The following is a 26,591-nucleotide window of genomic DNA, read 5'->3' as shown; positions in this document are numbered from 1 at the left end:
TTGAGTTTTGTTGCAGGGCCAACACGACGGTCACGTGACTGTCTCTTCCGATCAGATTTTATTTAACTAGTGGTATTATTACATATTTTGTTCAAAATCCTTCTTTGATAACAAAAGAAAAATGTACAGATAAAAGATTGTGACTAAAAACATGTTGGAAAGAATTCATTTGTATCACAATCTAGATAACATTTTTTATTAGATTTGTAAAGACTTCTCGCATTTTTTGAAGTAGATCAAGATCTGATGACCAGGAAGAGAAGTATGGAATTATATATAAGATTAAAATAACATTATTTCATATCTATGGAACGAATTCCTTGTTGTGTAAGAATTATTAAGAAAGCTCGAGTTACTTAATGCCCTACACAGTGTATTCAGAATACGATAGTCAGTTGGATAAGTTTGTTATTTTAACACATAGGAAGATTAAATAAATTAATCAAAGCATTGCATCAATTTAATACATGTATATTTCTATAACTTTACATTAGAATAAAATATAGCATATGAGATATATATATTTTCAATGAAATCTATCAGAAAGGTAATTTCAATGCTTTAAACATCCATTTTCAACTTTTTGATTCTGATTTTCACTAAATTACCTTTTGCCATATTTTCTTGCAATTGGACATATATAATAAACAATTTATGACATGAATGTTTGGGAGACGTGAAGATTCTTAGCCCATGAAAAAGCATATTATTAATATGTAAATATAATTTTTCAGGGGCGAAGAAATCTTCATGTCCCCCTCACTAGCATGCAATTTATGTACTGTATACAGGGTTATTTTCGCCCCGTGTTATTTTCGCCCTTTTGCACTTGCGAACAAGTATGCCCCGTTTTTAATTCGCCCAGTCATTGTTCTGTTTAAGAAATTATGCCGTGTAATTTGCATTCGCCCCTTTTTAAATTCGCCCAATCAAGAAGAGGGCGAAAGGGGTGAAAATAAAACGGGGCGAAAATTTCCCAGTATACAGTATATTATAATTTCATCATTTCCATTTACTCATATAATAAATTTACGTTTCTCCCTATATAAAGTGAGACGGCTTACATTAAATATTCATTAATTGACATATTATTTCAAGGATTCCATACTGTGCCAACTGTTACTGACTTAGTATAATTTAGCTAAGGTCAAGATTAAGAACAATATGTTGAAAAGCCGTGTTTACTTGCCTATAGAAAATATTAAATTACAGAGATAAAAAGCATCATAACAACAATGTATTTCCCCTCTCTTTGCAGAAGGAAATGATTTTTAAAAAAATCTATGTCCATAATAAATATTTTCATCCATTTCAATTTATTTAATATTGAGATAATGATCTCATAAATTTCAAAATTTTGATTTAATAAAAAAATGTCCATTACATTATATACATGTCGACGTTAAAAACCTTCAATGTTTAATAGATAAGAAGATATATTTTCATTAGGATCAATATTTTACACCTGGGACATTTTACGATACGGAAACAGTCTGATAGAAGAAATTTTTTTTGTATTATTATATTTCGATGTACAGCAAAAAATACCACCATCCTATCTTATGTTTTTTAACCTTAAACATTGATTCAAAAATTTGATAAAATTTGGCTGATATTGATACAGTCTACGCTAAAGCGTTATCAAAAAATTTTAATGGAGATTGCATAAATTTCGATTGTTTCTCCTACTGCATAAATGCTTTATTTCTAACAGAATTTGAAAATAATTACCCTTTAAAAACTGAAGAAAAGTTTACTCACATGGAATAAGGCGACCTTGAAATAAATATTAATATACGAGGGGTTATCAAAAAGTTCGTGGAGTGAGGCTATAAAATAAGTACTATATAGTCTGTGCTTTCAAAATTTGTAAGGAACATAAAACAACAAATGAATAAAGAAATGTTGAAAATTTTAGCATAATTAATAGTTTCATTATTTGCCAAATTATTATAAAATAAAAACGACATTATATGCTCACCTGGTGCCGTCACCGTTTAGTTTCGTGACGTCCGACAACGTCATTGTTTTTCTATGTTTGCTTATTCTACCACATACATTTATTTGATAAGATTCCTCGGAGCTGAGTAAGGACTTAAACCTATCTTGTTTAAATGACTTTACAATGTCAGGAACGGTGGCTTTCAATGCATATGATATTGCAAATGGATTTAAAGATCCTCGCTTGATTTTGCCAGCATATTTTGTTTTTCGGAGTTTAATATGTACAACACATGATCAACGTCATTTTTTGACGTGATTTATTTTTCACACCTTGAGTACAAATCGACATTAACTGTGCATCAATTTTCTCTCTGAATCTCTTTTGGCATCTTAAAACAAGTACTCCGGATGCATTTTATTCCTCCGTTGCCAGTTCAAACATTTCCTAGGTCTATTCCAGTTTTTTCAGGGGCAAAACGTTATAGAATGTTGGAAAAGAAAACCACTACCCCTATTTGACGTCATTTTCAAGGCCATATTTGTTTGGACACTCCATGTAAAATTTACGATAAATTTTCATAGAACTTCCAAACTGAGCTAAAAATTCCACATTTTAAGGAACAATTTTGTCCCAACACATACCTGAATTAACGAGATTTTTGGATGTCAAATATTCATATCAGAAGAGTTTTTCTCAGTTACATTTAGATCTCTAAAACGTCGTGTTTGTAGTTGTGCCACCATTACATACCATTGTATACAAAACATTACTAATTTATTAAGAAATAAAATTTATGATTTGAGGATTATTCTATAGATAGGAAATAGGATGTTTATTAGATATTTTAAAATTCATTGATGTATCTAAAGCGGTTTTAATTTTATAGCGCTAGTCCACTAACTTTTTGATACCTCCTCCTATTAATGACAGTTAAATCTTAAAACTCGATTTAAAACAATAGAATTCCATTAAAAGATTTTTGGGTGGGAAGTGGGATGTGGTTTGTGAATTGGTGGAAGCTGTTTAAACTAATTAAAATTAGGTGTTCTGAAGGAGCGATAGTAGATTTGGAACATCAAAATTTAATTAGATTGGCAGGCAGTTTAGCATACTTTTTTTATGAATGAAAAGCATGATTTTCTTTCCAGGGCAAATTGGTTAAAGACTTCTGACAATCAAATATAACCTATATAAATAAACTTTATCATTCTGTTAACGATAAAAAATTATTTGAATGTAAAATATGGAGATATCGAACAGTACTCAGCACATAGACCCATTCAAACAATTAAATCAGGAACAGAGCAAACACAGACCTCTTACACATCAGAGGTGGGATCAGGTACAATGGAGGAGTGATCATCCCCTGCCAACCAATCAATCACACCCGCCGTGTGCCACTTTTCATGATAAAAAAAATAGGGAACAAAGCCGTAGACAATTCAGTGTTTAAATTCTGTTCAAACAATTATTAACATAAGTGTCTGTTAGGATGCATTTTAAATTACAGTGCGTTTTCATAAAACTTTCTTTTACGTTTAGATATCAAAATGGTATTTGAAAATGCTATAAGACAACAAGAATTCCTTTTTTCTAAGATTATCAAATTGCATGAAAAAATTATCAACCAAGGATTATAGATAACACCTTCTTTTCTGAGGACTTCTACAATGTATTTGACTTTGAACAGTGCTTCAATTACTTTGCCATCCTTTTGCTAGAAGATATGTGTAACTTGTTTCTTCTTTTCTCAAGTGTATTTTAATTTATGTCACTCTCCTTTAACTGAATGTATCTTTTTTCTGAAAGAAAAAGAAAATATGAGAATAAATTTATTTTTTCAGCTTTTAAAAGTATGCATTCTAAATTAAAGCCAATATATATGAAGAAAATAACCAATTTTTTGTATTAGTTTTATATCAACGTTGAATCAGAAGGATTGTGTGTGTGGGTAAGGGAGAGGGTGTGTGTGTTTGGTCAACTTAGGGTTATCAACTTTCCGTCAAAATGATATAATATATATCGTTTTGTTTCTTTAATAAATATATTACAATAAGTGGTTTTGAAATTGAACTTTTTTGGTAAATACAACTTTTACAGATTGCCAATATATTGCTGAAATAGTGCAGAGTCGACGTAAAACATTAATCAAACAATCAATATATCAATCAATAGAATAAAGAGTTACGTTCCTGTTAACTTTTTGAATGTCATAACCGAATACCTTTCTTCTTTAGATAAGCCATAAGGAGTGTTTTCTTTGAATCAAGCGTATTTTCTTTCCAAGAATTTTGTTTAATTTTGTTTGTAGTGCATACTTAGCACCACGTGCTCTGTGTAAATACAGCTCCTATTGCACCCCAGCTGGACACCTGTTTTGATTTGGGGTAAGATATTCACAAATTTGTCAGTGTTGACATATAATTTAATCATTGTTCGAATACAATCTGTTAAGTTTGCAGTTAAACGTTTCATATCTGATTTTTTATTCATATTATGTAATTTTTTTAATGGATTAGTATTTGTATTGTTTAAATGCTTGAAGGCTTCCATGCAATCGTCTGCCTGAAATTGGATACATACCCTGCATTAATGCAACATATCTAGGTCGCCTAGTTTTTCGATTTTTCGACGCTCTCTCAAACTTCAATGAACAAATTTATCGTTTACCTGTAAATTTTGAAGTCTTTTAACATGTATTATTTGTTACAATTTAAATTTTAACGGTGTTTAAGCTATTGGTCAACATAAGTATATATTTCTATAATTAAACGAGGGGTTATCAAAAGGTTTGTGGACTGAGGCTATAAAATTAGCATTATATAGTTTGTGCTTTGGAAAGTTCTAAGGAACATAAAACAACAAAAAATAAAGAAATGTTGAAAATTTTAGCTTGATACGTTCATTATCTGCAGAATTATTATAAAATGAAAACGATATTATATGATCACCTGGCGCCGTCGTCGTTCAGTTTAATGACGTCCGACAACGTCATTGTTTTGCAGTGTTGCTCTACCTCATACATTAATTTTGGTGAGATTCCCTGGAGCTGAGTAAGGACCTAAACCCGTCTTGTTTATATGGCATCACAATGTCATGAACATCAGCTTTCAATGCATATAATATTGCAAATGGATTTAAACCTTGGGGAGAGACCCTTCCTTGATTTTGCCAGCATATTTTGCTTTTTGGAGTTTAATATCTACAACACATGATCAACGTCATTTTTGACGTGATTGATTTTTCACACCTTGACTACAAATCGACATTAACTATGCATCTTTTTTCTTTCTGAATTTCTTTTGGCATCAAAAAACAAGTACCCTTGATGCATTTTATTTCCAAGTAGTCAGTTTAAACATTTTCTAGATCTTTACCAGTTTTTTTTTCAGGGGCAAATCCTTATAGAATGTTCGGAAAGGAAACCCCTCCTCCTTTTTCACGTCATTTTCAAGGCCTTACTTGTTTGGACACTCCTTATAGAATTTAAAATAAAATTTTATAGAACTTCCAGAACTCCGTAGTTTTTAATCAAACACATACCTGAATTAACGGGGTTTTTGAATGTCAAATGTTCATATAAAAAGAGTTTTTATCAGTTACACCCAGGTCGAAAAAATGTTCATGTTCGAGGTTGCGCCGCCTGGACCTACCATTGCTTGCAAAAACATAACTAACTTATCAAAAAAAAATAAAATTTATGATTTGTGGTTTATTCTATGGAGAGAAAAGATTATGTTTACTAGATATTTTAAAATTCAAGGATGTAACTAAAGCGGCTTTAGTGTTATATAGCTAGTCCACGAACTTTTTGATACCCATCGTACATTTAAAAAGTCCACTCATCTACGAAAAATGTAAAAAAAAAAAAAAAAAAAAAAAAAAAAAGCATCGCATTGCTGTTTGTCAATTTCTATTTTTATTTGAATACCTGTTGGAATTACCTGTCGTAAAAACAAATTCATGCCCTGTTATTCTTCATCAACAAATTGATAAGGAAAGATTTTTAATAAGTAAAATAAAGTTAAAATTTCTGAAGTACCAAATATAATATGATCATTTAAATACTAGTATACTGTAGAAGTAAAAAAATATTAATTTATAAACTATTATATAAAGTCTTCGTAGAAAAGGATATAAAACGTAAGTTCCCGATTGGTAAACACTAATATCTTATCATTTGCAAACACAATATCACCGAATGCACAAATTTAAGATAAGGTACAGTAGATAATTACTGTATATTAAATGTGTCTTACTAAAATACAAGTGCTCAAAATATATTGCGAAGAATAGTTTACACATGCAGTTAGATTAATGTTCAAATTGTAAATTTACTGCAATTAGTTTTAACAAGAACCTTTTAATTTTTGTATGCAGTATATATTCTACTAAACTATGACACATTGTCATTTTGCATTTATTTTTTTAAAAAAAGTCAAAAAAATCTTTATTTTCATTTTCTACACTTAGTGCCCAACCGGTTTCTTAGTAGATGTCCTCTTTACTGCTAAAGAATCTGCTAGGAATAAAAAAAAATACATTTAAGTTTTTGAAAAAAAAATTGGGTTAACGATGAAATCAAAATGAATATGAAGACTTTAAAATAACATATGTAAATTATATACACTTTATTTCCCGCTTTATGGTACCATTTATCCTAGTTTTGCTTATTACACTGAATTCAAAGTATTTTTCTATTACTTAAAGTCAGCATTTCATAAATTTTATGGTCGATATAATGATATTAATTCACACTGAATTTACTACGAAAAGTTTCGTCTAATTGATCAATATGTATGATTCATGGCAAGTGTGACGGGTCAACAGGGTAAGCTTTATCCTCCTAGGCACCTGATCCCACGTTTAGAATCTCTGAGGCCCGGTTTTTATGCCCTCTACATATATTTTTATTGTTTATGGTTTACACATCGAGCACTGATCGTTATCTTTACCTTTCGTAAAAATGAATGTTTTTCTTTAATTAATTTTAGGATTAAACTAATCAAATACTTAAAATAATAAAGATAATTACTTTTCTCTTACATGTATGTAAATGCTTCTACTGTTTGCCTCCTACTGAGACAAGTTTTATATTTATATTATAACGATTTTACTTAGTTTTTCAGGAAAACGCAATGATATTGACAAGTTTAGTATGTGCGTTCCTGATGACTATAAAACTTCAAGGACTGGTCAATGGAGTCTTTTTTGAAAAAGAACTTGCAATTGGAGGTTTGAATTTCTATTACCCGGGTATTCAATTTAATGTTACTTTAAGGTAGGAGTTTTCTCTGATTTCTGACTGGATGACATATTCAGAGTAAATTTGCTTATATGTCTTATATCTTTAGGTGTAAGAGATTTAAAAGACCATATTTTTCTTTCCTCATCACAATTGTACAACTTTAAATAGAAATGGTAAACCGCGTATGAAAACTAGCAGGGGCTATGCTTTTGGCGGAATGGTTGCAAATGAAAATATCTTCTTTTCTACCTCTCAAAATTATTATGGAACAGTGAATTTAGTTATGATTTTTACACAATCAAAGAACTTTCAAATGTAAATTAAACTAAAAATAAGGGACTAAAGATCCTAAATATATCATATAAACATGATTTTTTAAAAACAAACTAGAATTATGTTAGCTCTTATATGCTTCCGATCGGAGTACAGATTTGAGCCAAAAATCCGTAAAAATTATTTTTTCTCTCTTAGTAAACGGTTTTTTTTTCCTCGTAGGAAACCTTTACAACTTTTTGGTTCTGTAGCATTTTGTATCGTTGTGTGACAACTCTACCATATGTGAAAATGAGAAAAATTTAAATATAGGAAGCGTATAAAAATAAGTAATATAGCCTAAAAATTTAAGGAAAGTAGAGAAAATTCGGATTAGCCAACATCCATTTCAGTAACATTATTTATGTCACTTTTGTAATATCATCTTATGGTAGTATCTTTTTATGCAAAAAGAAAAACATTCAATCTTTTGAAAGTTTTTATTTCCCAAAACATTTGTTTAAGAACTCAGCGGGAAAAAAGTTTAGACCTCATTAGCAAATCTTAAATACATTAAAAAAGATCATATAGAATACCGTGTATTTACCAGCTAGTAGAAACAAAAAATGTTTTGTGAATAATTTGATAAATGAATATTTTTAGAAATAACTCCAATGAATCCCGTAGTATTAGTGAATGGTATTTTGGAGCTAAACTGCACTGTATTTACTAATTCGGGATTGAATGCCTCTATGTTATTTTGGGAAAAAAATGGAACAAGATTGATGGAAGATTCAATGATTCCTGCTGGGGAACGAACTTTGTTATTTAAGAAAAACATAACAAGTGTCGAGGAGGAAGGAACGTATACCTGCAGGAGTATCGATAGTCGTGATATTTCTCATTCTTCTCTGGTAGTTGAATGTAAGTCTGATTTATTTATTTATAGTTTCATTAATAGTTTCATTAGTTCCTTAAATAAACTTTTATAAATATTTCGATATAGATTTATAAGATAGTAAGACGCTAATAAGATTACATGTAGTAGCAGAGAAAATAGGAATTTGAATGTTTTAAGCTTTATCTGACATTTCTCACATTACGAATATATAAACCCAGAGACAAAAATGTGTGTTTTCAACAGATGATGCGGTACGCGATGTAACGAATTTTTCATGTATCCTTTACAAAAGTCGAGATGAGTTCACATGTACCTGGGAACTAGGACTTTACCACCATCCTGCATACCTTAACGTTACTGCAAGAGTGTAAGTTGAGAATCAGGATGCATGTACATAAATTCATATCACATTAAGTTTTTTTTATTTAGCATGAAAGACATAACATTTGATTTTTTTCATTCATAAAAAACTTGAAATTCAATAAGTTTTTAAATCAAATCTACGACAGAATAATTTAGCTCTTGATAAAAATGAATTCTTGACAACAGTGTTTGGTCATTATCTTGTTACTGTATATTTTTTATTTTGTTTTCACAGAAAAAGATATGAATATCAAATCATAATTTTCATTTACTCATATGAAAAATAACATAGGTCAATGGACAACGGATCTAGCTTGAAATCTTGTCAACAAAATGTCAAACAGAAATACATACGGACTTCAGATTTTTTGTATATAATCTCGTTGATGAACATTTTACTTTGTTATAACATGATCATGGATTCCTTTCATTAGTAAAGAATAATATAAATATTTAAGTGTCATTTATTCAAATGAAAAACATTATAGATCTATGGACAACGGATCCAGCTGGAAATTTTGTCAATCAAATGTCAAAGGGAAATGTACATGGACGTCGGATGATGGTGCCATTAATTCTGTCTCAAAGATAGTCATTCTTAAAGTTGAAAACCGAAAGTATGGCGTCATCAAGTCATTTAGGAAAGATTATATTACACGTCACATAAGCAAGTATTACCATTATTTGCAAGCGTAAATGAATTGACTTTTCCATGATCTTCTGCTATATAGAATAATTATGTTAAGGCGTTAAAGTATTGAATTGTAAAGTTTTTCCATTTTTACTTCCTGATTCATTTGCAACTGTCCATTTTAGCAAAGTATGGACCTACAAAATTAATTGACACCTCGAATCTTGACTCTGGGGAATGTGATTGTGCCTCCATTTCCTTAAGGCACTTCCGGCGTTAAAGTATTGAATTTTGAAGTTTTTTTTTCATTTTTACTTCCTGATATTTGCAAACTATCCATTTTAGCAAAGTATAATAGACCTACAAAATTAATTGACACCCTACATACGTTCAATTCTGTGTGAATTTCATTTGGGGGTCCGGGGAATGTATATTTTGACCAAACAACTTCTACCTCCATTTCCTGGGAAGGCATTTCTGGTATTCGTTTCAAATGTAAATATAAGTAATAAACAACCATGTTAAAAAATTCACGTGGATTTGATCACCAACTAAAAGTTCATTTCCCAGAGAATTTTTTAACATTGTTGTTTATTTCTTAACGTAGAACCTACTTCGTATGACATCATAACTTGTAAATGTGTTAAACCTGTGCTAACCCATTAAGACGTCATAATTAATTCAATGCCACTTTTTCCCGTACTTGACAGCTTCAATAAAAATGGTAGAAAATACTGCATTTTGAAATTCACAGAATTCAATCATGCCAGGTTTATAATGCTTAATGGCAATATATTTCTGGAATAAGAGAAAATATGTAGGCACCTTATATTTACTAGAGAAACCCAAGACTATAATGAAATTACAATGCCAACTTTCGTAATAATTTGAATGGTCCATTTTGAATGCATAAATCGGAAACAGGTGATATCTTGATGAAATGTGTCTAAGGATATACGTGTTGTACATTTTTGTGATATTTATAGTCTGAATATTTTCTTTTGGCTATCGAAACTATATAGAGCCGTATTTATACAGACAAAGAATGATAATAGTGACCAAAACTGTGTAAATATCATTTCCTCTAAATAATAAAAAAGAAATTATTCTTGATAAAATATTGTTTAATATTATTCAGTTAAAAAAGTTTATAAACGACGATGTTTGAAGTATTTTTGTGATTTTAATATTGAGACTAAAAATATTAAAATGTGACTGTTCTATCATTTTTATGTAAACTTAAATTATCATTTTGAAAAGTTAAAATCTTGAAGGCAAAAAAATGTTACAAAAGAATGTTACTCTATAACAGGTACAACATTGAAAAGCTCAATTACCTGTGCTACATGCTAATTTCTGAAACGTGCGGCATATTTTTATTAATGTACAGTTAACTGATGTGGATCTAAACACAAGTATTGTTGTGTGCGGTCTCGTGCCAGCATCTACCTATAATGTCAAAGTTCAAATAAAACCATTAAAAGGACTGTACTACAGTGACGTTACCCAAAAATTATTTACAACGTGTTCAAGAGGTAAATTCTGAATTTCATTTCTAATAATCAATTGAAGAATACAAACATTTATATTTATTTATTAAATGAGAAAAATTAAAAGTCTAATTCCTTTCCTGTATGAGTAGAACCATCGAAAGGTCCTTCAGTTCACAGCAGTGGGTATTCGACCGATATATGCCACGATTGGACATCTCGTCGCAAGGTCACTGTCTATTGGAAGGTAAGATAGTGGTGCTTTTAAAAATATACATAAACCTATTTATACAATGATAAGGTCAATGATATTTATGTTTTATAAATGTTTTGATTTAGGGAATTCCAAGAAAATACCAAAATGGTAAATTGACAGGCTATACCATTTCATTTCAAAACAACACTGTTCATCTTGACAGTGAAAGGCTGACTGGGGAAATAGAAATTCCATGTAAAAACAGCAGCATGCTAAGCATAAAGGGTTGCAATAAAGACGGCTGTTCTCTTGAATCAAAAATACTCATTCCACCATATACAGGTAATCAAGCAAAGACATGTTTTGAGACAATAATTGCAAAAAAATTAATTTTTATAAATTTATTCTTCACATGCATTGTCAGCTACGAATTTCAATTTAAGGTCCAGTTAAATGTTACATGTTTCTCACGTCCATCCAAAAACATTTTATCATTTTGTTTTACTCTGAAAATCTTTATTTCAAAGAGTTATCTCTACTTGCGGTTATATTGTTCAATGGCCTTCAAACATTATATAATTAAAACAAGGCCTGACAAGGCAAGGCATGACAAATTTATCAATAATATTTGGTGTATATTTTATTGGAGTATATCAAACTACTAGTATATAAATATCACTTAAACCTATTTTTGAATGTTTTTAATTCTTTAACGATCAAGGAAAAAAAATACGTGAAGAGGCCAGTACGTATAACAATTAGCTAGTTAGTCATATAAAAACTCAATATACAGAAAAAATATAAATTAGCAAATATAATATACCCGAGGAATCGAGGAAATCAACATTCCTCTCTTACAGCTTTATTTGAAGCATTCATTTATTTTCACACTGAGTTGTCTTTGATTTTTTCCGTTATTTCCCAATTTTGACAAGGAGCACACAGCGGGTGTGACCGGTTGGCAGGGTATGCTCACTCCTCCATGCCACCTGACCCAACCTTTGATGTTTTGGAAGTCCTTGTTTGCTCCGCTCCTATTTTGTAATGTTATCCATTATAGATGTAATTCTGCCCTCCAAAGTAATTGTGGAACATCGAAATACTTCATGTGTAGACGTAACTTGGTTTCACAGAGGAGGACAAGTTGCCGTAGACATAGTGTGGTGTAAAAGAAAATCTGGCTCGCTTCAATGTCAGGTAAACTAGTTCAAATTACTACTTTAGTAATACTGTAGCTAAAAAAAATCATCATTATTTCTTAATTAATGAGGTAAAAATGAAGTAACTTAAATAATTTAGTTTTTTGTGTACTTAAGGGTGAGATCAATTTTATGAGATTGAATGGAACATATAACTTCACCTCTATATCGTCTGAAAATATCAAAAGCGAATTTGATGATGTCATCTTTGGTGTGGCTATTATAAATATAAAAAAAATAAGTGGCGGTATTAAGTGGCAGGATGCATGCAGCTACCAAAAGAATTTAGGTAAAATCTTTCATTTTGTTTTAGTTTTATCAATATCTGTTTTTGTTAGAAGGTCAACAATCTTTCTAGATCATCTGAGTCACTTAAAAAGTAATTTACAGTAGCGTATATTCATGATTGTACAAATAATGACTTTTGGAGGTGTAAATCATGAATTTTGGAGGTAAGGTGGGACCATAATAGAAATAAAACTTATAAGAAATAATGTAAATGGGGGGTACTAATTGGAACTTAATTTATATGTTTTAACTGAATTCTAGATTATTTCGATAATCCATATCATCCTATTTCTCTTGCTTTTTGCCAAAAAGGTTTATCCTTTCAGTTTTTAATACTCTATGGATCCTCTGTGCATTGTTATTTTACACTCAGGTAATCGTTTAGGGTCTTGTTTTAATTCAAATTAAATTAGAATACTTTGTACAGTTGATTATAATATATGACATCTACACTTATTACTACTTGATAAAGTGTACATTATAAGTTTTAATCGAACCATTCATATAATTTTGAATAGCTACGAACAATCAGTTGATCATTGTAGAAGATTTAAAATGCAATTAGAAATGATCGATTTCTCTATTTAAAAAAAAAGACATTAGAAAGCAAAATGGCAAATCATTGAATAATTTATGTGTATAATAAAAAGAGGAATACGTTATCATTTTACAACCATTTTACAAATCCCGCGGATATTTCTAATGAAGCTTTATACGAACAAATAAAGAATGACTCATAAAATGACTGATTTTCTTGAAATTCCACGGAATTGACAAATTAATGATATTATTCCAATTTTCACAGAACCAAAGAAAGTAACAGGCGTCAGGCTTCTCCCAGACGCTCCAGAAAACAGCTTGGTTATATCATGGTCCCCTGTACTGTGTGATGCCTCAGATATAAACAATGTTTACGTTCACTCCTATGAAATCATTTTCTGTCGACTGGATTCCCTGAACCATTGCAATGGTAAATAAAAATATCTAAACTTTATCCAGAGAAAATGCCACTAACATGTAGAAAATATGGGTAAATCAGCAGATGAAGTTTATAACAAATTGAATTGTCAGCTAACAATGCTGGATCACATGATTATTTTCTACCATCATGTTTTTGAATAGTGTAAGAAAGTGTACGAGTACTGAAATGTAGCTTAAAGGTTAATCGTTCCTCAAAATCTGTTATGTATATCTTCGTAATGTATGAAAAATTTTTCAAAATTTTAATAACATTCTGATTTCTAAACCAGTTTCTAAACGTTTTTAAAAGATCCAAACACTTAACATTTGAAATTGGAAAATTATTTTTCTTCCCCAAAGGATTATATAATAATGAAAAACTAAATGATTGAATAGTGGAGAAATGCCTGGTAAGGTACCTAAATTTTTTTTGATTAAACATGTTTAAGTAGCAATACTTCAATGACAAACTCTTAGAAAAATTTATCTATTATTGAAAAACGTCTCGTCTGTCCTTAAAGGTTAATCTATACCGTTCAGGTTTTTGAATATTGTTAGATAGTGTAATGAAATGTAGTTAAATGGCTGAATAATGGTAAAATGTGAACTGAAGTGTAGCTAAATGGTTGAATAGTGGTAGAATGTGTACTGAAATGTAGCTAAATGGTTGAATAGTGGAAGAAAGTGACCTGAAATGTAGTTTAATGGTTGAATAGTGGTAGTAAGTGACCTGAAATGTAGCTAAATTGTTGAATTGTGGTAGAAAGTGTACTGAAATGTAGCTAAATGGTTGAATAGTGGTAGAAAGTGTACTGAAATGTAGCTAAATGGTTGAATAGTCACTGTGGTAGAATGTGTACTGAAATGCAGCTAAATGGTTGAATATTGGTAGAATGTGTACTGATATATAGCTAAATGGTTGAATAATGGTAGAAAGTTTACTGAAATGAAGCTAAATGGTTGGTATCTGCCATTTTGTCACTTTTTTAAAGACCTCTTTTTGAAAATTCAGTGGACTAAATGGTAGAATCCCATCCCACAAATTTGACTTCTTGTTACTTATTTGTCATATAAATTTATGTTTCACGAAGAATATAATTTCTATATCAAGTTTTCACTTGTAGTTCTTAAAATTTGATGCATCTGTATTTTTGTACATTTACCATGTTTACATTTCAAACATTTCAGGTGAAAAAAAATCAGTAGAAATTTCAGCAACTAGTTACACGCAATACACTTTAAAGAATCTGCATCCTAATGTTATTCATGGTATTTGGGTGAGGGCGAAGTCTCTAACGAAAGTCGGACCTATAAGTGATATGGTTTCCGGAATACCTGTCAACAACGGTACGAATAGGCCACATTTTATTTTATTTTTTTTTTGACATAGTTCTTCAACTTCATCGATGGGCAGGTTGAAAGCCTGTCCAGCATAACTATAATCTTCATATAAGTTCTAATAAATTTAAGGTTCATTGATACTTTGACAAGACAGATACCGGTAACTTTTATTGACATAAATGTCTATGATTCCTTAATAGATTTGTCAAGTTATATTGTCTTTTTGGTCTAATTTTGCCGTGCAGGTTATGCTATAATTGTTTGTATTTTACTTGTTAAAACATTTCTTTTGGAAAATCGTTCAGGTTCAAGCAACATTTTATATGAGTGAGCAGAGTTTATGAACCTTAAACAGTAATTTTTTAACACCATTTTTTAAAGAAAATAGTATATGTATTCTTTTTTCAGACCTCACTTCCGGTGCTGTAGTAGGCATAATCATTGCTGGAGGTTTCGTTTTGGTTGTAATGCTGGCTGGTGGAGTGTGTATACTGAGGTATTCTTAAGTATATTGTCGTTTGATACCTTTATGAAGAATAAATTTGAGTCCCACAGTAAAATGCAGGAGCCTAATCGGATAAACACATTGTCTGGCTGTCCGCCGGTCCGTCTTGCTGTCCATAAATCCATATACATATTTGTTATAACGGGCTAATAAACTGAAAAAGTTATCAACGCAGAGGTTTTCAAATATTGTACACTTTACGCTATGAGCAAGGCACCTAGCTATCATTTTATTTATCTTTAAATGGGTTTGTCTGTCATGTACGTATATTATATTACATATCCCGGGCCTTTTATTTTGGTATGATATCGCAGGCACTGACGTACATGATTACTCTGGCAACGATATATAATCCTTACGATTCATATACATTATTTTTTCTATATGTTTGTATGCATAAATGTATAGCTGCTTCATAAGTTTCCACTTTCAAGGATTCTTAATATCAAGAGCGGAACGCAATTCTTCGATTTTCAGTGGTACATTTTTAGGGAGGGGGTGGGTGAGGATCGAGTGTTAATCAAATTAATATTCACTGCGGTTTTTATTTTATTTTATTAATTTTTTTTTCGAATTTCATACCGTAAAACAAACAAGTGTTCTGGTTGTGTTACAGTCTTTGAAAAAAATTACTTTAAAATTATTTTTTAATAAATCAAGTTGACCAATGACAAAATTAATTTTATTTATACAATCATCATTTGAGAATTCATGAGTTATCACTTGTAAGAAAGTTTATCACTTTTGTAGAAATGTACGAAGTAAACTTGGTTTAGGCGAAACTTTTCCAATTCACATGCCTGATTTAGAATCTGAGGTGAGTAAATAATTAGAGACATTTATTTGGTAAATTATTGATCAATATAACCCTTTCTTTTGGAGGTTGATATATTTATTACCTTCTTTTCAATTATTTTTAGAAGTCATGTGAGAAATTCCTGAATTCCCCAGCTCCCTACTATGGTAACAAATCTCAAAACTACATTTCTGTAAGTATAAATATGCTATAAGCTGATATACAGATTTATTTTTCAAACTCAGTATATATATATACACTGTATATATACGCATATATATATATTTTTTTATTTTAGATAATTGTTCTAATAAAAGGATAAAGATGAATTAAATAAAAAGTTTGACGTTATTTTTGCTATTGTCAGCTTCCCTAACTTAGGAAGAAATACACCCTAGTCACCTGCATATTGACTTTTTGTCTCCTAGGTGGTTCGATACGCAAAACCATGCTATACAATTACTAAAACGAGGCCTGCTATTCATGAACAAGTTGATGTAACAAAGATGTCAGCCGTTTGTTTAAAGTTATCATTTTGCAAGTTCTATTGTCATGAAAATGACCTTGTCGGCAATTAAAATCCATCATTAAGTCGAATGTTGATGGACCTTTTGAACTAATTGTTTGGCCTTTATTTACCTACGGACATGTCTATGGATATCTCTTTCTTTTATACAAAAAGTTATTTTAGCGTTCAAGGTACCTCAGTCGGTAGAGCGCTTATTGACTGTGATCGGGAGGTCGCCACTGACCGAAGTCGATATAAGTTGATAGCAACTGTTACTACGCCATGCGCTTGACAATTTGAAGTGAAAGTTCTGGGTCCCTCGAATTAGCTGCGGAACATTAGCTCTCTGTTTGAGAAAATTCGGACCGATAAAACTGCTTAATCTGTCCGAATTTTCTCAAGAAGAGAGCTACAGAGCTACTTCACCGTTATATGGTGACGACTCTATATGAGTGTAAAATTCTCAAATGGGACCCAAAACAACATACAACAAACAATCTAAAAAAATTTTCCCGCCGTCATTTTAGATCCTTTTTCACAGTATTCAAATACATTGGAAAATAAAGAAAGGCTTTGTAAATTGTATTATACTTTCTTACACCTCATCCTTATTGGGTGTTTAACTTAAAAAGCTTCTAAGGTCAATTTAAAAAAAACAAAACATTGTTAATCTAGGATCAAACAAAAGGATGCCAAGAGTCATCGCATGTAGAAAGTGACCAATATAAAGGGAGGGTACTCAAATGTCTCACAGGAAACCTACTGGATAATTGTGCACAGAGTAAGGGTACTGTTTTCCCATTGATTGATTTCCGCAGTGAAAAAGACATTGAAAAGGAAAATGACAATGAGTTGGACAAGAGAAATGACTATGATAAAATGTCTGAAATTCTCGACAGAAGAAGTCCGGAATCGTGCATGATTAATCTAAAGAGAAAACAGATGTCGGACGTTATACCCCCTGGTTATGCAAAAGTTGTGTCCCCCTGTCTCCACGGTGAGCTAATTAATCATAAAAATTGTGATAGTTTTTTAACAATATCTTTTTTTTCAGTAGGTGTTATTAGATGCATTCTATCCGAAAAAGTCAATTTAATTTTAATTTCAACAAGATTGAAAGATCACCGATTGATACATAATACTCAACGTGGTATTTGGTATTGATCAAACAAGAATAAAATTATTCAAGGCGCGGTTTCGTCAGAGAAAAATGATTTAAACAGATTCATTCTAGCATATGCACAAAATATTCAATGAACTATACATGTTATGTTGAATTCTGTTTATTAAACATTTTAATACGTTGTACAGTTATGATCAGATTATGTTTCTTTCTTCTAGAAGCTGAAATTTCAGTTGAGCCACGGTCAATCAAAAATGAAGAATCTTTGAATGACCAACCAAATAATGATGAAAGTTATGTAACGAATGAGCCTAGTCACTGGAACGATGAGAGTACGAGTAAACATGACGCGGAGCATCAGAGAGGGAGTTCCCTCTTTTCTAGTTTGACGCAGTCATTGACATCTGATGGGAATAAAGGCATATCTGCTAACCTCACCAGTACAACAACAAACAATGTTCTGGGCGATAGTAATACAAATTTAATTGGTGAATCATTTCAGAAGACGATATCATCAGCAGATTTCAACTCAGATGATTACATTTCAAATGATTTTTTAACCAATGTTGATGTTCATAGCGCCCCTACAATCGATAAAATTTCAATTATTGATATTAATTCTTCTGCATTTAGCCAACATGTAGCAAGTAACATTTGTGACAAGGCGGAAATGTGTCCAGATTATGTTTATAATGATACTCAGCCAGACAATGCGACAGGAGTGAAGCTCTTAATAATAAACTATGGAGTAAGTCAGAATAACAGTGACAGTGAAAACACTACGGGAAGTATGGAATATGTGTCATATTCTGGAGCTTTGGAAGGGGATCTCTAGTCCCAAAAATGTAAATGGAGTTGTTCATTTCTCGCTTGTATATTTGTTTGTTTGTTGTTGTTTACTATTCACTTTTCTTTACAAAAAATGTACACTGTTTTGTCTTATAGTGTCTTATGTAGTTGCTTGGTGTTGTGCAAAACGAGAATTAAGTACTGATGCAATAACGCTAAATAAACCTTACTTTTTATGATTAGTTTCACTTAAGATTGCAATTGATTTAGTTGTTTTGGAACATATATGCATGAACAATATTGTATTTGTTGGTTTTTACCGTTGAAAGTCTATCTATCATCTGCTGCCTTCATAAGACACTCTTGTTGATAATAAACGTTTGTAAAGCATATTTTTACTGAAAGTGTGTCAATACCAGACCATTGTTGAAAATGATATTCTATATTCCTTGATACTCTTAATGTAAATATAAGGCGTCATATATTACATTAGATAACACTGTATAGTATTTTTAGCGGTCTTACATTTAGTGTAACCAAATACATGTATGTGATTACTTAAACTGATTAATAGATGCAAATGTCAATTAACTTATAATACATTTTCTTATAATCTTACGTTTTTCTTATAATAAATAGTTCTATTAATTAGAATACAATGTTAATTTGCCATGAGAAGCGTTTAAAAAAAATCATAATTACAACTATGATTTAGCATCATGCGCTGTATATACATCCTGTTAAGCAATTGTTTTGGAAGGAAAAAATATGGTCTTTTTGCGAATTACAAAAGAATCACAATCAGGGTTAAATTACTCAGGAATGATTAAAAAAACATTTAGGTAATGATTGAGATTCTTGATATAGTGCTTTCTATCTGCAACATCGTTTTACACTTTAAGCATTAGTGATCACTTATAAGTGCCGTTGTAATCAATATAGTAAATCAAAATGTGTCAAATACAATACTTTAGTTAAAAAAAGCTAATAAAATGCTCAAAGTAAATACCACTTAAACTACATTTTTAAAATTAAAAAGTTTAGTTATTCAGTTTAAGGACGTTCGATCCTGAGCTTTTGAGCGGATTTTGGTCTTGTCCTTTATTTATGATATTCTGCATCATTTTTAAGTTCTAACATTAAATCTGAATTCTACAATGCAAATTGGACTATATTCAATGAAAAAAGTGCGATTTAATTACATTCAAGTAGAATTAAACAAGGAACTATATTTTGTGGCGAAAGGTTTTTTTTTTAGAAGAAAATGATTAGTTTTTCCATTTTGAACTAATACAGTACTGTTAATTTTAGATTCCTATTTTCTCATGCTGGTTGCATACAAAGCTGTTTTTTTTAATGAAATGTGTTATGCTGATTCTGAAATATCTATTAAATTATTTATTATGTATTCTTTCAACGAAGTGTGACAAATATAGTAAATATATTCCGAAAATCCGGGAAAAAATTGAACCTATTTTAACGTAAAATTGAAACATTTTTAAAGTAATATCTGAAAATTTACATCATATACCCCCACTTCTGATGTTCTTTTCTAAATATTTCAGATTACGTTGACCTATTTGCTTGAAGTCAGAAAAAGTTTAAGACCTTAAAATAATTTTCTTGCTTATTAAATTTTCAATGCCAGAAAAATCACATTTTATTAGTGCAGAAAGGTCAAATAATTGATTGTGCGAAGCAATTTGAAACTTTTTAAAGTCACAATTTCAAAGTGTTATTCTTATGTTTGATAGGCTAGAGTTCATTTTGTTTCATGCTTTAATTGGATAAAGATGTTGGAGGGAAAACCTCAAAGATGTAATCTTTAATTAAGACACAAATTTCAGTGCAAAAAGGTCATATTAAATTACTATAGCACCAAGAAGAAGCATATTGATCGCCATTTTTTGATTTGAATTTTAGTTAACCTATGTTTGTAGAAATTCAAAATATTCTTGGCAAAAAAGTTTATGACTTTAAATATCAGGATCCAACGTCGTTAGATAAGTAGAGCGGTATATACCGCTCTCTGATTGAAACTTCACTTCTTTTCAGAACAAAACTATTTACCATTTTGAAGATTATGAAAGATTCCACAGAGTCTGATCCATCTTTCGATATTTTACTTGAAAAAGAATGATTATATGATAAACGTGAATAACTTTTCAATCGTCAACATCCCTTACTAATGCAGCAATATACCTTCATCTCTCAGTTGATTCGATATATAAGAGCATGCTCTATGTTATAAATATTAACAATTTCTAAAATAGGTAAATCATTAACAGAGAATATGCTGAAACTACAGTCTCGTTTGAAGTTATAATTTCGTACGCATTACGGTTGATATCATGGCCTTGTCAGCAAATATAATATACAAATTGAATTTTCGACAGATTTTCCCGTTATTGCACGATTATGACATTGAGCACAAAGCGGGTGTGACCGTCAGCATGGGGATGCCCACTCCTCCATTTCTCCTCATCCCACCTTTGATATTTTTTAGAGATCTGTGTTTGCACTGATCCAATTTTGTGTTGTTTAATGGACCTTTTAGCTTGTATACTGTTCGTATTCTCCATATATTTCATTTCATGGTATTAATTTCTCTGTTAATATCATATTTCCAATTTTTATACCCCCCGCTTGAAAAGCGGGAGGGTATATAGTAATCGTTAATTCCGTCCGTCCGGTATTAATTTCTCTGTTAATATAAAATTTGATGAAACTTTCATATTTATTGCCAATTTTTTTTTTTGATTTTGCCCATAGCAAAACATGGACAATTTATACACATACGTATACATTTTAGCCCATTGCTCACAGTACCTCTAGTTTTATTTTGCATGTACAATGTATACATTTTAAGCTTAATTATTATTCCTACTCCAGGCGACTGATCTAAATTTTGTAATTTCCGGTGGTTTGTATTTATTAATTGTGTTGTTTGTGAATTTTTTGTTGTAAAATTAATCACTGTTTGTTATAATTTTTAAGTTTTTCATTTTAAAAGTTTAATAAATGTGATGACTTTAACATTTCAATCGTCAACTTCTCTTACTTACTAGTGTGCAGCAATATACCTTTGTCACCTGCATACAGAGTTTATATCTCTAGTTATTTCTAAAATATTATGTTAGCCATTCAATATTGACAATAATAAAGCAAGAAATCAGCATTCTTGTTATAAAGCCATGACCTTGTCAGCAAATACAGTTTATCATTACTCATCGGCTGCTACTAAGATACAGACCGTCGTTTTAAGGTCTCATCCAAAAAGACCCCCTTTTTTCCAGTGAGGCTTCCCTCTAAAGTGTTGCTTAAGAATGGCCTATCTATATGTGGAACATGTAAGTAAGGAGAGTTGACGAAATGGAAGAGGAAAGTCACCAGGTTTATTATAAAGCACAATTATTAGGTTACTGTGGTTTTTATTGTAAAATATCCATATATGAAATAAATAAAATCCAGGCACTGCAGTATCTTTAATCTCAAGTTCAATAGTAAATATCTTTCTGACATGTGAAAGGAAATAACTTATGTTACTTAAAACTACATCGTTGATGCATATTAATATCGTGCTGAAGGCCACATCAATAGTTATTTTACTTTTCATGTAAATACTGCTTCATGTGAACAAAAGAAGGGTAAACAGAAGCAATTGGCACCCAAGAGAATTCCAATAGATTGTCGGAGTACCTAGTCTCTATTGGAATTAGAGAAAATGCGGACCTCTATAAATATCAGAGGTGGAATTAGGTGCTGTGGGTAGAATACACATCCAATGTCGACATGTTGGTGAAAACTGGTGAAAAAATGACCTAAGACTGAGGGGATGGAGAGTCTGTATCTACAAATAGTGATAGATAAGAAAGTAAGGGTTCTTGAGTGAACCTTCACCTGGTGAGTTATCTATTTCCCTATAGTAGAATTCCGTCTAGTGTGTATTTCGGGGGTATGACTTCTTATCTAGGCAAATTTAACTTTACAACAACGGCCTATTTACGAATTTTAAGTAACAGTCATTGCTTATATACTGAAAGGAAAAAAGAAACGCAGGGTAAACTTTAGAGGTGAAATAATTTTATTTTTTCTAATGTATTTTCGAGTGTTCCTATCTAATGTTTAAAATATTTGATTTTGCCTCATAATTCGTAAGTTATCGACACTGATATAACGATACCCCCAAATGCCCATCTGTCACAGTCTTGTTTCTGCTTTGCATGGAGTTCATCAATGTGTTTTTCTGACAAATAGGAATATTTTCAACCTTTTTTTAACAAGATAACCCTTGAAAGGAATTTCGAACTCTATCTTCCACAGATGTTCAAGAAAGTCTTGATAAACCTCGCCTACAATGGGTCAGAGGTAAAAACGCCGAAAAAATTAGTCAAACGGCGCGCGCATGCGCATTATAATTAAGATAAATCCCAACGTAAAGTTGACAAGCTCGAAGATCCAAATCGTGCAATCGGTTTCGAATTCTTTCAGTTTTATGGTGAATGTAATGTTTATGAAAAATACTCTTTTAATAGCAGTTTTGTGGCAGAAAGGTGGCGATTAAACTAGTGGAGGGATGAATAACCCGATATTGACGTGGCTGTGTTACGAGTCAACGTCGTCGTCACGGATGATTGAAAACAATCCAAGGCCCTCTCTGACGACGGCAAAGACGTTTTAAAGGGAAAATTTAATAACGACTACAAATCAAGCCGCTGTTGCCTTTGTCCTTACTTAGGCAATGTGAAAGCCAGACTCCATGAAACTTCCGTCAACTGTTACAAGATTGCAAGAAATGCATTTCGTCTAAAAATACTGAAAATCAATGTGTATGCCTCAATTGCATGAAATGGTACAAAAAGATCGTTGACAAACTTGTCGTACTCAAGTTTCAAATGTCTCTTTTAGCACATTTCCGACGTGACGTCATACATTTCACGGTTGAGTAATTCTGAACACTGATTTTAGTGCATAGTAGCCACGATTCTCACCTGACCAATTTTTGTAATTTTTGTTATGCGGTAAAGAACATTTCGCATATTACGTTATTCTACGTTTCTTTTTCCTTTCAGTATATTTTAAAACATCCTAGGGTTGAGGTGGCGAACGAAAATCAAATATAAGCTTCCTGGTCATAGACTGAACGATCATAAACTAGGTAACCCTTACTGTTTTATTTGGTCATGGTACAATTCATTATTTTGATGATCTATTTTGACTCATTTGTTCCAATTTAGGTAAGTATACAAGTATGTACTAAGTAACTTAATTTTTCTTAATTTAAGCACAAAAGTTTCCTAGCTGCATATACATAGAAAAGGTCTTAAATGAAAGCACCATTGAGCATATAAAACAATTCATTTTCATTTCTTACGATGTTACTTGTCAAAACACTGATTTTAAGCACTTGGTAATCTAGTTTATTATTACATTCTCATACGAACACATTTAGGACTGTTTGATACCTTAAACACCCAATTTTATGTGAACGCCCCCTAAATCTACCTGATTCAAGATCAATAATTTACCGCCTGTCAATCATTAAAAAAACAATAGCTTCTGATTTGATTGACAGGCCAACCCGTGCTACCTGATAGTCTGAGTTTGTGTCCTTTGAAAACGATTGCCTGGTCACGCGTCAAACACTTTCATGTAGGCGCCTTGTATACACGGAGGTTAAAAAAAAGAATCTTGGTAAAATTTTATTTTTAAAAACAATTGAAAGTAGATAATTAAAACATGACTTTATAAAATATTCGCTTTTAATCTCAACGGCTATATTGTATTTTAGGCGATATGTCGTCCAAGGTATCAGCTCCGTAGAATTTAGACCGAAACGCTAATTGCCGATTAAAATTGAAATATTAATAAGAAAAGATATTAAGCACAAACGGCACGGATAAAAAATTCATTTATCCCATGTTTTACCTACGTATATATGAATACAATCTATACCATGTTCCATTGTAAAGTTCTGAAATGTCAGAGATTGTAACTTTTAGTTCGAATTTCCTAACATCTGTCAATACCCAATTTTCGAAATTACAAAGTGAAAATATACAGCCGAAGATCAATTCTTAAAAGTATAAAAGAAATCTTGCAAACAATAACAAAAATTTTAAACACACGAACACCTGGAAATGGTGAATATTTTAGAGTTGATCAGATATACTAGCGGTAGGGTACATTGTATATGTTCACACGACGGATAGGCCTACCTATAATGGAATACGATTTACACAATTTAATTAAAAAAAGATATGTTTACTTTGTAGTTTTACTCTGTGTTCTTTTCTTTAATTTGTCATTTTTTTTAAATATAAAACGATATTTCTTTATATATTTTTTTCTTCATTAGATATCGCTGAAAGTATTTATAAATAATTTTTTTAATGAAATATTTCAAATATTTTAAGTAGTTTCACTCAAATTAAGACACGAAACACGGAATGTTGGCCCTGATCACCAGGCACAGACTTCCTGTGTACTGCTACGTGTATATAGATTTTTGACATCTTGGGTATTGGGGGTCTCCAGGTAAATAACACCACTGTTACTAAGACCACTCCCCTCCTCAGGTAACCGTACGGTAAAAAAAATTGGGTCTTTAAACGTTCCAATAATGGATTTATTAAGAGCGATATAAGTTGCTAACTTATACGTTCAAATAAGGGATTGATTAAGAGCGATATAAGTTGCTTACGTATACGTTCCAATAAGGGATTGATTAAGAGCGATATAAGTTGCTAACTTATACGTTCCAATAAGGGATTGATTAAGAGCGATATAAGGTGCTAACTTATACGTTCAAATAAGGGATTGATTAAGAGCGATATAAGTTGCTAACTTATACGTTCAAATAAGGGATTGGTTAAGAGCGATATAAGTTGCTAACTTTTACGTTCAAATAAGGGAATAGATTAAGAGCGATATAAGTTGCTACCTTAAACGTTCAAATACTGGTTTAATTATGAGCGAGACAAGTTGAAAAATTCAACGCCAACGCACATGGTCTATTGTGAAACAGTTCGCTTTCAATCCGATTAAATTAATATATACATTTTGATACGCTCCGAAATTCCAATGGTCTCTGCACAGTTTGTCATGTCTCGAATAATTCAATATAAATTATAATTAAACTTATTTTTTATTATCTGAGCAAAAATAATCTCATAATCTTAAAAAATTCTATTTACTGTAAGTTTTTAGAGCTGCATCTTTCATTGTTGCTAAAGACCTTCAAATAATGTCCACACCAAACTGTGCACTTTCAATTTATTTATTTATTTTTTATACACTACTCCTTGCTTGAAAAGTAGCAGGCTATATTTTGACAAGTATTTCCGTTCGTTTGTCCGTCTGTACGTCCGTCCATCCGTCTGTCTGTTACCTTTTGGGTACCCAACTTTTATCTTCGTTTACTACTGAATGTATTTTGGTGAAACTATTTTTACAGAAACTTTTTTACATAATGCCATTTTGCACCTCCTATTTTACTTTCTGATCAAACACATATATTTCGGGTTTCCCATAGCAAAACATTGACACGGCCATTCTTTCTATAATATTGAAGGATACCCATCTCTTCTCCACAACTCCTCCTTTACCACTGAATGAAATGTAATGATACTTTCATAGATTTTTATTACATAATGCCATTGTGCACCTCCTATTTTATTTTTTTTTATATGACATTTATTTCATGTCTCTCAGAACAAAACATGGACCATTATAATGGTATTGGAGGCGGGGTATCATTTAGTGAGCTCAGTGCTCTCAGCGCCTCTAGTTTTAATCTAATTTTACCCTTACCACATTGTCAAACTAAAAAACGATAAAGGATAACCATTATATCCTATCTGAAATATTTTTTTTTTATAAAAGTTAACTATCCTTATAGTTTTCAAGGAGTTTAATACAGGTAGTTACTATTTAAGATCAATTGATAAATTAATTAATTAATCATGGTTCTAATATCAATTTTTTTTTTGCTTTGCTCATTTACTCCGTGACGTAAGATGTTAAAACTGCTGTGAATAAGACCTCTCAAATAAGC

The 26,591-nt window shown here is 31.3% G+C and overlaps 1 protein-coding gene across 1 annotated transcript; it reads left to right on the top strand.

The window, feature by feature from the left end:
* Positions 1-8,112: 8,112 nt before the first annotated feature.
* Positions 8,113-19,108, top strand: LOC134243465 (uncharacterized). Its single transcript, XM_062725716.1, has 16 exons — positions 8,113-8,369; positions 8,590-8,713; positions 9,198-9,380; positions 9,526-9,529; positions 10,731-10,875; positions 10,983-11,077; positions 11,170-11,368; positions 12,087-12,223; positions 12,343-12,514; positions 13,319-13,483; positions 14,662-14,820; positions 15,223-15,310; positions 16,070-16,136; positions 16,240-16,308; positions 17,299-17,620; positions 17,965-19,108. Exons 1-16 carry the CDS (start codon positions 8,120-8,122, stop codon positions 18,579-18,581), a joined length of 2,796 nt encoding a protein of 931 aa, XP_062581700.1. The 5' UTR covers positions 8,113-8,119; the 3' UTR covers positions 18,582-19,108.
* Positions 19,109-26,591: the final 7,483 nt, after the last annotated feature.

Source organism: Saccostrea cucullata, unplaced genomic scaffold, assembly GCF_032062105.1.
Source record: "Saccostrea cucullata isolate Sc308-1 unplaced genomic scaffold, CSIRO_AGI_Scuc_v1 ctg503, whole genome shotgun sequence".
Classification (NCBI taxonomy): Eukaryota; Metazoa; Mollusca; class Bivalvia; order Ostreida; family Ostreidae; genus Saccostrea; species Saccostrea cuccullata.
Note: the sequence above shows the minus strand (reverse complement) of the source record. Positions and strands in the feature narration are given on the sequence as shown.

Bases quoted from the DNA above. Each gene is read 5' to 3' on its own strand.
- LOC134243465 (XM_062725716.1), top strand. From the start codon at position 8,120: ATGAATCCCGTAGTATTAGTGAATGGTATTTTGGAGCTAAACTGCACT. The intron at 8,714-9,197 runs GTAAGTTGAGAA...AAAACATTATAG, and splicing joins CTTAACGTTACTGCAAGAGT to ATCTATGGACAACGGATCCA. The intron at 11,078-11,169 runs GTAAGATAGTGG...GTTTTGATTTAG, and splicing joins AGGTCACTGTCTATTGGAAG to GGAATTCCAAGAAAATACCA.